This window comes from Catharus ustulatus, unplaced genomic scaffold (genome assembly GCF_009819885.2).
Source record: "Catharus ustulatus isolate bCatUst1 unplaced genomic scaffold, bCatUst1.pri.v2 scaffold_93_arrow_ctg1, whole genome shotgun sequence".
NCBI classification, from domain to species: domain Eukaryota; kingdom Metazoa; phylum Chordata; class Aves; order Passeriformes; family Turdidae; genus Catharus; species Catharus ustulatus.
Window position 1 is genome coordinate 87380 of NW_024879557.1, and position 13283 is coordinate 100662.

At 38.6% G+C, this 13283-nt stretch overlaps 1 protein-coding gene across 1 annotated transcript in view; it reads left to right on the forward strand.

The window, feature by feature from the left end:
* WDR46 (WD repeat domain 46) overlaps nucleotides 1-13283 on the forward strand; it is a gene marked incomplete at its 3' end in the record, with an annotated part of 30343 nt that overhangs the window by 8617 nt on the left and 8443 nt on the right. Inside the window, exons 7-12 of the mRNA XM_033086984.1 lie at nucleotides 550-700; nucleotides 3371-3506; nucleotides 6204-6303; nucleotides 8763-8916; nucleotides 10885-11032; nucleotides 13262-13281. Of these exons, the coding sequence (XP_032942875.1) occupies nucleotides 550-700; nucleotides 3371-3506; nucleotides 6204-6303; nucleotides 8763-8916; nucleotides 10885-11032; nucleotides 13262-13281 (709 nt within the window). The remainder of the gene's footprint in view (nucleotides 1-549; nucleotides 701-3370; nucleotides 3507-6203; nucleotides 6304-8762; nucleotides 8917-10884; nucleotides 11033-13261; nucleotides 13282-13283) is intronic.

A 13283-nucleotide genomic window follows, 5' to 3' on the forward strand; every position in this document is an offset into this window, starting at 1 on the left:
TTTTTACCCAAAAACCCCCATTTTTTTACCCAAAATCCCCATTTCTCCCCCCAAACCCCTCTATAATTTCCCAAAATCCCCATTTTTCCCCCCAAACCCCCCATTTTTTTCCCAAAAACCCCCATTTCTCCCCTCAAAATCCCCATTTCTTCTCCCAAAACTCCCATTTTTCCCCCCATAATCTCCATTTTTTTTCCAAAATCCCCATTTCTCCCCCCAAAATCCCCATTTTTTTTCCCAAAAACTCCCCTCTTTTATCCCAAAAATCCCATTTCTCCCTCCAAACCCCTCTATAATTTCCCAAAACCCCCATTTTTTTACCCAAAAATCCAATTTCTCCCCCCAAAATCCCCATTTCTCACCCCAAAATCCCCCTTTTTCCCCCCAAAACCTCAATTTTTTTCCCCAAAATCTCCATTTTTTTTCCCAAAATAGCCATTTCTCACCCCAAAATCTCCATTTTTTTTCCCAAAACCCCCATTTTTTTTCCCAAACCCCTCTATAATTTCCCAACCCCTCTATAATTCCCCAAATCCCATTTTTCCCCAGCTGGCTGCACTGTGAGTCCCTGCTGGCCGTTGCCCAGCGCCGCTGGCTCCACGTTTACGATTCCCAGGGGCTGGAGCTGCACGTCCTGCGCGGCCTGGCCGGGATCCTGCGCCTGCAGTTCCTGCCCTTCCACTTCCTGCTGGCGGCTGTGGTGAGTCAGGAAAACTTTGGAGCAAAAAAGGACATTTTGGGCAAAAGCAGCAATTTTCTAGAATTTTTTCCCCATTTTTTCCCATTTTTTTCGTATTTTTTACGCATTTTTTTCCCATTTTTTACCCATTTTTTTCCCCATTTTTCCCTTTTTTTCCCCACTTTTTAGCATTAAAAAAAGAATTTATCTTTTTTTCACCATTTTTCCCTTTTTTAAATTTTTTTTCCCATTTTTTACTCATTTTTTTCTCATTTTTTCCCCATATTATTTCTCCATTTTTTCCCATTTTCCCTCATTTTTTACCAATTTTTTACCAATTTTTCCCCATTTTTTCCCCATTTTTTCTTTTTTTCTCCATCTTTTCCTTTTTTTTCCCATTTTTCCCTTTTTCCCCCACTTTTTACCATTAACATTTTACCATTTTTTTACCATTTTTCCCCACTTTTAAAATATTTTTCCCCATTTTTTCCCCCTTTTCCCCCATTTTTTCCCCATATTTTACCATTAAAAAAAGAAAAATTTACCTTTTTTTTACAATTTTTCCCCACTTTTTAATTTTATTCCCCCATTTTTTCTCCATTTTTCCAATTTTTTTCCCATTTTTTCCCATTTTCTACCTTTTTTCCTCATATTTTTATTTTTTCCCATTGTTTACCCATTTTTATAGAAGTTTTTCCCATTCTTTCCCATTTATTCCTATTTTTTCCCGTTTTTTATTAATTTTTTACCAAATTTTTCCCATTTTTTTTCACCATTTTTCCCAAATTTTACCATTAAAAAAAAGGAGAAATTCACCATTTTTAACCATTTTTCCCCACTTTTTAATTATTTTTTTACCATTTCTTACCAATTTTTTTCCCATTTTTCTGTTATTTCCCATTTTTCTGCAATTTTCCCCCATTTTTTACCAATGTTTTCCCATTTTTTCATTTTTTTCCCCATTTCCCCATTTTTTCCCAATTTTTCCCCCATTTTCCCCTATTTTCCCATTTTTTACCTTAAAAAAAAATTACCATTTTTGCCCATTTCCTCCATTTTTTTCCCATTTTTTCCCCATTTTTTCCCATTTTTTTCCCATTTTTTACCATTTTTAAAATATTTTTCCCATTTTTCCCATTTTTTACTCACTTTTTCTCATTTTTTTCTAAATTTTTTCCCCATTTTTTCCCATCTTCCACTATTCTTTACCCATTTTTTATCATTTTTTACCCATTTTTCCAATTTTTCCCATTTTTTTTCTCTTTTTTTCTCCATTTTATTCTTATTTTTTTCCCCATTTTTTCCTCACTTTGTACCATTAAAAAAAGAAAAATTTACCAATTTTTACCATTTTCACCCACTTTTAAAATATTTTTCCCCCAATTTTTCCCATTTTTTCCCAATATTTCCCCATTTTTTCCTTTTTTCCCCCATTTTTCACAATTTTTTTCCCATTTTTTTCCCATTTTTTACCCATTTTTTCCCAATTTTTTCATATTTTTTACCCATTTTTTTCTCGTTTTTTCCCATTTTTTCTCAATTTTTCCCCCATTTTTCCCCATTTTTTTTCCCAATTTTCCTATATTTTTTACCCATTTTTATAAAATTTTTCCTCATTTTCCCATATTTTTTTCCCATTTTTTCCTTTTTTTTTCTCATTTTTTACTGATTTTTTGTCATTTTTTTCCCACTTTTTTCCCCATTTTCCCCCATTTCTCCCCATTTTCCCATTTTTTCCCACTTGTACCATTAAAAAAAGGTAAATTTACCATTTTTTCCATTTCTTCCCCACTTTTAAGGTATTGTTTTACCATTCTTTCCCATTCTTTTCCCCATTTTTTTCCCCATTTTCCCCATTCATTCGCATTTTTTATCAATTTTTTACTAAATTTTTCTCTTTTTTCCCATTTTTTTCACCATTTTCCCTTTTTTCCCATTTTTTTCACATTAAATAAAGAAAAATTTACCCTTTTTTACCATCTTTCCCCATTTCTAAAATATTCTTTTACCAGTTTTTCCCAAATTTTTCCCTTTTTTCCCATTTTTCCCCATTTTTTCCCTTTTTTCTCATTTTTCCCCCATTTTTGCCTTTTTTTAAAATTTTCCCCCCATTTTTTGCCAATATTTTCTAATTTTTTCCTTTTTTTTCCCCATTTTTTCACATTATTTTTCCCATTTTCTCCTATTTTTCACATTTTTTATCTTTAAAAAAAATTACCATTTTTCCCCATTTTTCCCCCATTTTTTCCCATTTTTTTCTTTTTCCCCCCATTTTTCCCCACTTTTTCTCATTTTTTACCAATTACAAAAAAAAATTACCATTTTCCCCCCATTTTTCCCCCATTTTTTTCTCATTTCCCCCCTTTTTTCCCATTTTTTCCCATTTTTGTCCCATTATTATTCCCAATTTTCCCCATTTTTTCCCAATATTTCCCCATTTTTCCCATTTTTGTCCCATTTTTTCCCATTTCTTCCAATTCTTTACCAATTTTTTTCCTATTTTTTCCCATTTTTCCCATTTTTTGATTTTTTCCCCATTTTTTCCCCATTTTTATAAAAGTTTTTCCCATTTATTCCCATTTTTTGACCATTTTTCCCAAATTTTACCATTAAAAAAAAAGAAAAATTCACCATTTTTAACCTTTTTTTCCCCACTTTTTAATTATTTTTTCCCCATTTTCCCTCCCCCAGAGCGAGCTGGGGCTGCTGCATTTCCTGGACGTGTCCGTGGGGCGCGAGGTGGCGGCGCTGAGAACGCGCAGCGGGAGAGCGGCGGCCATGGCCCAGAACCCGGCCAGCGGCGTCGTGGCGCTGGGACACAGCAACGGTAAAACCGGGACTAAACCTGGGACTAAACCTGGGACTAAACCTGGGACTAAACCTGGGGTTAAACCTGGGGTTAAACCTGGGATTAGATCTGGGGTTAAACCCGGGAATTTCATTGGGATTTGGGAGTTTCCAGCGGCGTCGTGGCCCTGGGACACAGCAACGGTAAAGCTGGGATTAGATAGACCTGGGACTAGATAAACCCGGGATTAAACCCGGGAATAAACCCAGGACTAAACCTGGAACTAGATAAACCTGGGATTAAACCTGGGATTAAATCCAGGATTAAACCTGGGATTAAACCCAGGACTAGATAAACCTGGGACTAAACCTGGGGTTAAACCTGGGAATAAACCCTGGACTGGATTAAACCCCAGATTAAAACTGGGACTAGATAAACCTGGGAATAGATAAAGCTGGGACTGGATAAACCCAGGACTAGATAAACCCTAGATAAACCTGGTACTAGATAAACCTGGGACTGGATAAACCAGGGACTGGATAAACCCGGGACTAGATAAATCCGGGACTACACCTGGGATTAAAGCCAGGATTAAACCTGGAATTAGATCCGGGGTTAAACCCAGGATTAGATCTGCGATTTGATCCAGGATTAGATCTGGGATTAAACCTGGGACTAAACCTGGGATTAGATAAATCTGGGATTAAACCTGGGACTAAACCTGGGATTAGATCTGGGGTTAAACCCGGGAATTTCATTGGGATTTGGGAGTTTCCAGCGGTGTCGTGGCCCTGGGACACAGCAACGGTAAAGCCGGGACTGGATAAAACTGGGACTAGATAGACCTGGGGTTAAATCTGGGGTTAAACCTGGGACCAGATAAACCCAGGACTAGAAAAAGCCAGGACTGGATAAAGCCGGGACTAAACCTGGGACTAAACCCAGGACTAGATAAACCTGGGACTAAACCTGTGGTTAAACCTGGGATTAGACCCGGGACTAGATAAACCTGGGACTAGATAAAGCCGGAACTAGATAAACCCGAGACTAAACCTGGGATTAGATCCGGGGTTAAACCCAGGAGTGGATCCAGGATTAGATCCACGATTAAACCCAGGATTAGAGCTGGGATCAAACCTGGGATTAGACCTGGGATTAGATCTGGGGTTAAACCTGGAGTTAAACCCGGGAATTTCGTTGGGATTTGGGAGTTTCCAGCAGCGTCGTGGCGCTGGGACACAGCAACGGTAACGCCAGGACTGGATAGAACTGGGACTAAACCTGGGACTAAACCTGGGATTAGACTTGGGACTCAATAAACCTGAGACTGGATAAACCCAAGACTAGATAAAGCTAGGACTAGATAAACCCGGGACTAGATAAACCTGGGATTAGATAAACCTGGGATTAAACCTGGGGTAAACCTTGGGTTAAACCTGGGACTAAATAAACTTGGGACTGGATTAAGCTGGGACTAAATCTGGGATTAAACCTGGCAATAAACCTGGGACTGAACCTGGGATTAAACCTGGGACTAAACCTGGGGTTAGACCTGGGACTAAATCTGGGATTAGGTCCAGGATTAAATACAGGATTAAAACCAGGATCGGACCTGGGATTAAACCTGGGATTAGGCCCGGGATTAGATCTGGGATTAAACCTGGGAATTTTGGGAGAATTATTTGGAATTTTGGGAGAATCCCTTTGAAATTTTAGGAAATTTCTTTGGATTTTCAGGATTCCCTTTGAAAATTTTTGGGAAATTCTTCGGAATTTTTGGAAATCCCTTTGGAATTTTGGGAAATCCCTTTAGAATTTCAGGATTCCCTCTGAACTTGGAGGGGAATTCTTTGGAATTTTGGGGAAATCCCTTTGGAATTTTAGGAAATCCCTTTGGATTTTCAGGATTTTGTGTGAAATTTTTGGGAAATTCTTTGGAATTCTGGGAAATTCCTTTGGAATTTTGGGAAACCCCTTTGGAATTTTGGGATTTCCTCTGAAATTCTTGTGGAAATTTTGGAATTTTTGGAGGATTCTTTGGAATTTTGGGGAAAATCCCTTTGGAATTTTAAGAAATTTCTTTGAATTTTCAGGATTCCCTTTGGAATTTTGGGAAATCCCTTCGGAATTTGGGGAAATCCCTTCGGAATTTTAGGAAATTCCTTCGAATTTTCAGGATTCCGTTTGAAAATTTTTGGGAAATTCTTCAGAATTTTTGGAAATCCCTTTGGAATTTTGGGAAATCCCTTTAGAATTTCAGGATTTCCTCTGAACTTGGAGGAGAATTATTTGGAATTTTGAGGAAATCCCTTCGGAATTTTAGGAAATTTCTTTGAATTTTCAGGATTTCGTGTGAAACTTTTGGGAAATTCTTCGGCATTCTGGGAAATCCATTTGGAATTTTAAGAAATTTCTTTGGAATTTTGGGGAAATCCCTTTGAAATTTTGGGATTTCCTCTGAAATTCTTGTGGAAATTTTGGAATTTTTGGGAAATCCCTTTGGAATTTTGGGAGAATCCCTTCAGAATTTTAGGAAATTTCTTCAGAATTTTCAGGATTCCGTTTGAAAATTTTTGGGAAATTCTTCGGAATTTTTGGAAAATCTCTTTGAAATTTTGGGAAATTTTTTTTTTTTTTGATCCCACCTGAACTCTTTGACAATTCCCAATTCCCAATTCCCAAATCCCATTAATTAATTAATTTAATTTATTTTATTTATTTTATCCCCCCCCGCAGGCACGGTGTCCCTGTGGGCTCCCAGCGTGGCCGAGCCCCTGGCGCGGATCCTGGCGCACAGCGGAGCCGTGAGAGCGACGGCCATCGATGGCAGCGGGAGGTGAGGGGGGAAAAATGGGAATTTCTGGGGGGAAAATGGGAATTTTGGGGGGGAAATGGGAATTGTGGGGAAAAAATGGGAATTTTTGGGGAAAAAATGGGAATTTTTGGGAGGATTCTGGGGGGGAAATGGGGAAAAAAATGGGAATTTTGGGGGAAATTTGGGAATTTTGGAGGAGAAAATGGGATTTTTGGGGAAAAAATTGGGAATTCTGGGGAAAAATGGGAATTTTTGGGGAAAAAATGGGAATTTTTGGGGGGATTCTGGGGGGGAAATGGGAAAAAAATGGGAATTTTGGGGGGAAATTTGGGGATTTGGGGGGGGAATTTGGGAATTCTGGGGGGGGAAATGGGGATTTTGGGGGAAAGATGGGAATTTTGGGGGAAAAATGGGAATTTTGAGGAGATTTCAGGGGGAAAAATGGTAATTCTGGGGGGGAAATGGGGATTTTTTGGGGGAAATTTGGGAATTCTGGGGGGGGAAATGGGGATTTTGGGGAAAAAAATGGGAATTGTGGGGAAAAATGGGAATTGTGGGGGGGAAATGGGGATTTTTTGGGGGAAAAAATGGGAATTTGGGGGGGAAATGGGAATTCTGGGGGGAAATTTGGGAATTTTGGAGGAGAAAATGGGAATTTTGGAGGGAAATTTGGGAATTTTTGGGGGGAATTTGGGAATTCTGGGGGGATTTTAGGAATTTTTTGGGGGAAATTTGGGAATTGTGGGGGGATTTGGGGGGAAATTTGGGAATTCTGGGGGGGCAAATGGGAATTTTGGGGGGAAAATGGAAATTGTGGGGGGGAAATTTGGGAATTTTGGGGGATTTTGGGGGTAAAATGGGAAACCAATGGGAATTGGGGGGGGTTGGGAATTCTCAGGAGATTTTGAGGGGAATTTTGGGAATTCTGGGGGGAAAATGGGAGTTCTGGAGGGATTTTGGGAATTTCTGGTGAATTTTGGGCTGAATTCAGAGAGATTTGGGGCACATTTTGGGCTGAATTCACTGATTTTTGGGGTGAATTTTAGGTTGAATCCAGTGACTTTTGGGGCACATTTTAAGCTGATTTTTGGGCTGAGTTCAGTGATTTTTTTTGGTTGAGTTCAGTGAAATTTTGGGCCAAATTCACTGATTTTTGGGGTGAATTTTGGGCTGAATTCAGTGACTTTTAGGGCTGAATTCAGTGGAATATTGAGCTCATTTTTGGGGTGAATTCAGTGAATTTTGGGCTGAATTTTCAGCTGAATTCAGTGAATTTTGGGCTGAATTTTGGGCTGAATTCAGTGAATTTTAGGGCACATTTTGGGCTGAATTCAGTGAATTTTGGGGCACATTTTGGGGTGATTTTAGTGATTTTTGGGCTGAATTTTGAGCTGAATTCAGTGACTTTGGGGCTGAATTCAGTGATTTTTTGGGCTGAGTTCAGTGATTTTTTTGGTACCTTTTGGGCTGAATTCAGTGACTTTTGAGCTCATTTTTGGCCTGAATTCTGTGAATTTTGGAGCACATTTTGAGCTGAACTTGGGGCTGAATTCAGTGAATTTTGGGGTGATTTCAGTGAATTTTGGGCTGATTTCAGTGAATTTTTGGGCTGAATTCAGTGAATTTTGGGCTGAATTCCCTGAGTTTTGAGGCACATTTTGGGCTGAATTTTGACCTGAATTCAGTGAATTTTTGGGGTAAAATCAGTGATTTTTTGGGCTGAATTCAGTGACTTTTGGGCTGAATTTTGGGCTGAATTCAGTGACATTTTGAGACAAATTCAGTGAATTTTTGGGCTGAATTCAGTGATTTTTTTGGTACCTTTGGGGCTGAATTCAGTGAATTTTGGGGTGAAATTTGGGCTGAATTCAGTGACTTTTAGGGCTGAATTCAGTGGAATATTGAGCTCATTTTTGGGCTGAATTCAGTGAATTTTGGGCTGAATTTTGGGCTGAATTCAGTGAATTTTGGGCTGAATTTTGGGCTGAATTCAGTGAATTTTGGGCTGAATTTTGGGCTGAATTCAGTGAATTTTGGGCTGAATTTTGGGCTAAATTCAGTGAATTTTAGGGCTGAATTCAGTGGAATATTGAGCTCATTTTTGGGCTGAATTCAGTGAATTTTGGGGCACATTTTAAGCTGAATTTTGGCCTGAATTCACTGATTTTTGGGCTGAATTTTGGGCTGAATTCAATGACATTTTGAGACAATTTCAGTGAAATTTTGGGCTGAATTCAGTGATTTTTTTGGGCTGAATTCACTGATTTTTGGGGCACATTTTGGGCTGAATTCAGTGATTTTTTGGGCTGAATTCAGTGACTTTTGGGGCACATTTTAAACTGATTTTTGGGCTGATTTCAGTGATTTTTTTGGCTTAATTCAATGACTTTTGGAGCACATTTTGGGCTGAATTTTGGCCTGAATTCAGTGAATTTTGAGCTCATTTTTTTGCCTGAATTCCCTGTTTTTTCCCCCTGCAGCCTCCTGGCCACGGCGGGGCTGGATCGCCAGATTCGCGTCTTTGACCTGCGGAGCCTCGGGGAGCTGCAGAGCTGGGGGGTCCCTGTGGGGGCCTCGGAGCTCGGCTTCAGCCAGAGGGGGCTCCTGGCAGCGGCTGCTGGCGACCTGGTGCAGGTCAGACCCCAAACTCACCCAAAATCTGCATTTTACACCCCAAAATCTCCTTTTTCCACCCAAAACTGACCCAAAATCTGCATTTCCCATCCCAAAATCTGCATTTTTCACACCAAAATCTGCATTTTCGACCCCAAAATCCCCCCAAACTGACCCAAAATCTGCATTTCTCACCCCAAAATGTCCTTTTTCCACCCCAAAACCTCCTTTTACACCCCAAAATCCCCCCAAACTGACCCAAAATCTGCATTTTCCATCCCAAAATCTGCATTTTACACCCCAAAAACTGACCCAAAATCTGCATTTCCTACCCCAAAATCTCCTGTTTCCACCCCAAAATCTGCATTTCCCATCCCAAAATCTGCATTTCCCACCGAAAACTGACCCAAAATCTGCACTTCCCACCCCAAAATCTGCATTTTCCACCCCAAAATCTGCATTTTCCACCCCAAAATCCCCCAAAACTCACCCAAAATCTGCATTTTCCTCCCCAAACTGACCCAAAATTCCTGAAACAGCCCCAAAACCTGCCCCAAAATACACAAAATACCCAAAAACTGACCCAAAATCTCCTTTTTACACCCCAAAATCTGCATTTTCCACCCCAAAATCCTCAAAATCCCCCAAAATCCACCCCAAAATCTCCTTTTTACACCCCAAACTGACCCAAAATCTGCATTTCCCACCCCAAAATCCCCCAAAACTCACCCAAAATTTGCATTTCCCACCCCAAACTGACCCAAAATCTGCATTTTCCTCCGCAAACTGACCCAAAATTCCTGAAACAGCCCCAAAAACAGCCCCAAAATACACAAAATACCCAAACCCTGACCCAAAATCTGCATTTCCCACCCCAAAATCTCCTTTTCCACCCCAAAATCTCCTTTTTCCACCCCAAAATCTCCTTTTTACACCCCAAAACCAACTCCAAAATAACCAAAATAGCCCCAAAACCTGCCCCAAATTCCCTTTTTCCCCTCCAAAATCCCCATTTTTTCCCCAAATTTCCCTTTTCTCACCCCAAAATCCCCAATTTTCCATCCTAAAATCCCTTTTTTTCCCAAAAATCCTCTTTTTCCCTTCCAAAATCCCCATTTTTTCCTCAAAATTCCCATTTTCTCCCCCTAAACCCCAATTTTCTCTCCAAAATTCCCATTTTCCTCCCTAAAAATCCCCATTTTATCTCCAAAAATCTCAATTTTTTCTCCAAAAACCCCCATTTTCTATACTAAAATCTCAATTTCTCCCCCCAAACCCCCATTTTTTCTCCTAAAATTTCCATTTTCTCTCCAAAAATCCCAATTTTCTGTACTAAAATCCCCATTTTTCCCCCCAAAATCCCCATTTCTCACCCCAAATTCCCGTTTTCTTTCCTAAAATTTCCATTTCTTCCCCAAATTCCCATTTTCTTCCCCCAAACCCTCATTTTTTCTCCTAAAACCTCCATTTCTTTCCAAAATTCCCCTTTTTATTTCCCCAAAATCCCCATTTCTCACCCCAAATTCCCATTTTCTCTCCAAATATCCCCATTTTCTCTCCAAAAATCCCCATTTTCTCTCCAAAAATCCCCATTTCTCACCCCAAATTTCCCATTTTTTTCCCCAAAATCCCAATTTTTCACCCCAAAATCCCCATTTCTCACACCAAACCCCCATTTTTTCTCCTAAAATCTCCATTTTCTTCCCCAAAATCCCCATTTCTCACCCCAAAATTCCCCATTTTCTCTCCAAAGATCTTTATTTTCTCTCCAAACATCTCAATTTCTCCCCCCAAATTCCCATTTTCTCCCTAAAAATCCCCATTTTCTTTCCAAAAATCTCAATTTTTTCTCCAAAAATCCCCATTTTCTTCCCCAAAATCCTCATTTCTCCCCCCAAACCCCCATTTTCTCCCCCCAAACCCCATTTTCTGTACTAAATTCCCATTTTCTGTACTAAATTCCCATTTTTTCCATGTTTTTCCCCCCAGATTTACCCCAGACTCTCCCCGGGTTCCCCCCCGCGGCCGTTCCTGCAGCACCGAGCCCCCAAACCCCCCCAGGGGCTCCAGTTCTGCCCCTTTGAGGACGTGCTGGGGGTTGGGCATGGATTGGGATTCAGCAGCATCCTCGTGCCAGGTGGGAAACTGGGAATTTGGGGACATTTGGGAATTTTTTTGGGATTTTTTGGGATTTTTTGGGGATTTTTTTGGGAATTTTGGGGGGTTTTTGGAGATTTTTTAGGATTTTTTGGTGGATTTTTTGAGATTTTTTGGTGGATTTTTTGGGATTTTTGGTGATTTTTTGATGAATTTTTGGTGAATTTTTGGGATTTCTTGGGGTTTTTTGGAGAATTTTTGGGGATTTTTTGGGGATTTTTCGGGAATTTTTAGAGAATTTTGGGGATTTTTTGGGGCATTTTTTTGGATTTTTTGGAGAATTTTTGGGGATTTTTTGGGGATTTTTTTGGAGATTTTTTAGAAATTTTTAGGGTTTTTTGGGATTTTTTTAGGGGATTTTTGAGAATTTTTTTTTATTTTGGGGGGATTTTTTTTGGATTTTTTGGGGCTTTTTTGGGAATTTTTCGGGAATTTTTTGGGGATGTTTTGGGGATTTTTTGGAATTTTTTGGTGATTTTTTTGGGAATTATGGGGGGTTTTTTTGGAGATTTTTTGGGATTTTTTGGGATTTTTTTTGGATTTTTTGGTGATTTTTTGGGATTTTTTTGAGAATTCTTGGGATCTTTTGGGGATTTTTTGGTGATGTTTTTGGTGAATTTTTGGGATTTCTTGGGGTTTTTTTGGGGATTTTTTGGGAATTTTTTTGGATTTTTGGGGGGGGGAATTTTTGGGGGAATTTTTGGTGATTTTTTGGAATTTTTTGGAGAATTTTTGGGGATTTTTGGGGAAACTTTGGGGGATTTTTTGGGATTTTTTTGGAGATTTTTTGGGAATTTTTGGGGATTTTTTGGTGATTTTCCGGGAATTTTGGGGGAATTTCTGGAGAATTTTTGGGGGGATTTTTAGGGGAATGTATGGGGATTTTTTAGGAATTTATTAGGGATTTTTGGGGATTTTTGAGGGATTTTTAAGAATTTTTTTTGAGACTTTTTTGGGATTTTTTGGGGATTTTTTGGGGGATTTTCTGGGATTTTTTTCAGATTTTTTGGGATTTTTTTGGGGATTTTTTAGGAATTTTTGGGGGGATTTTTGGGAATTTTTGGAGATTTTTTTGTGATTTTCTGGGAATTTTGGGGGAATTTCTGGAAAATTTTTGGGATTTTGTGCGGTTTTTTTGGAGGATTTTTTGATGATTTTCCAGGAATTTTTGGAGAATTTTGGGGATTTTGGGGGGATTTTGGGGGATTTTTTAGGAATTTTTTGGGGATTTTTTTGGGATTTTTTAGGAAATTTTAGGGGATTTTTTTGTTATTTTTGGGATTTTTTTGGAGATTTTTTGGGAATTTTGAGGGGATTTTTTGGAATTTTTTGGTGATTTTCTGGGAATTTTGGGGGATTTTTTTGGGTTTTTTGAGGATTTTTTGGGGGGGGATTTTTTTTGATTTTTATGCGATTTTTCCATATATTTTTGGGATTTTTTTGGTGATTTTTAGGTGATTTTTTGTGATTTTTGAGGGGATTTTTAAAGGATATTTTTAGGATTTTTGTGGACTTTTTAGGGGATTTTTTTAATTTTAGGGAATTTTTTTTAAATATCTTTGGGATTTTCTTTTTGTGATTTTGGGGATTTTTTATTTGCATTTTTGGGGGATTTTTTGGAGAATTTTTAGGGGATTTCTTTTAGTTTTTGGGATTTTTTAGGGATTTTTTTTAAATTTTTTGGTGATTTGGGGGGGATTCTTAGAAATTTTTTAAGGTTTTTTGGGGGATTTTTTGGGATTTTTTAGAGGATTTTCTAGGAATTTTATGGGAATTTTGGGGGGATTTTTGGGGATTTTTTGGGATTTTTTTTGGTGATGTTTGGAAGATCTTTAGGAATTTTGGGAGAAATTTTAGGGGATTTTTTGGGGGGATTTTTAAAAATTTTTTAGGATTTTTGGGGCGATATTTGGTGATTTTTGGGGGAAGTTTTTTGGGGAATTTTTTGCAAACATTTAGGAATTTTAGGGGATTTTTAAGGAATCTTTCTGGAATTTTTAGAGGATTTTTTTGGAATTTTAAGGGATATTTTTTTAATTTTAAGGGAATTTTTTAATATATATTTTGGGGATTTTTTGAGAATTTTGGGGGATTTTTTGGAGATTTTTTGGGGAATTTTTTGGGATTTTTTGGGAGGATTTTTTTTTGTTTTTAGACAATTTTGGGACTTTTCCCCCTGACCCCCATAACCCCAAATTCCCAATTCCAGGGGCGGGGGAGCCCAATCTGGA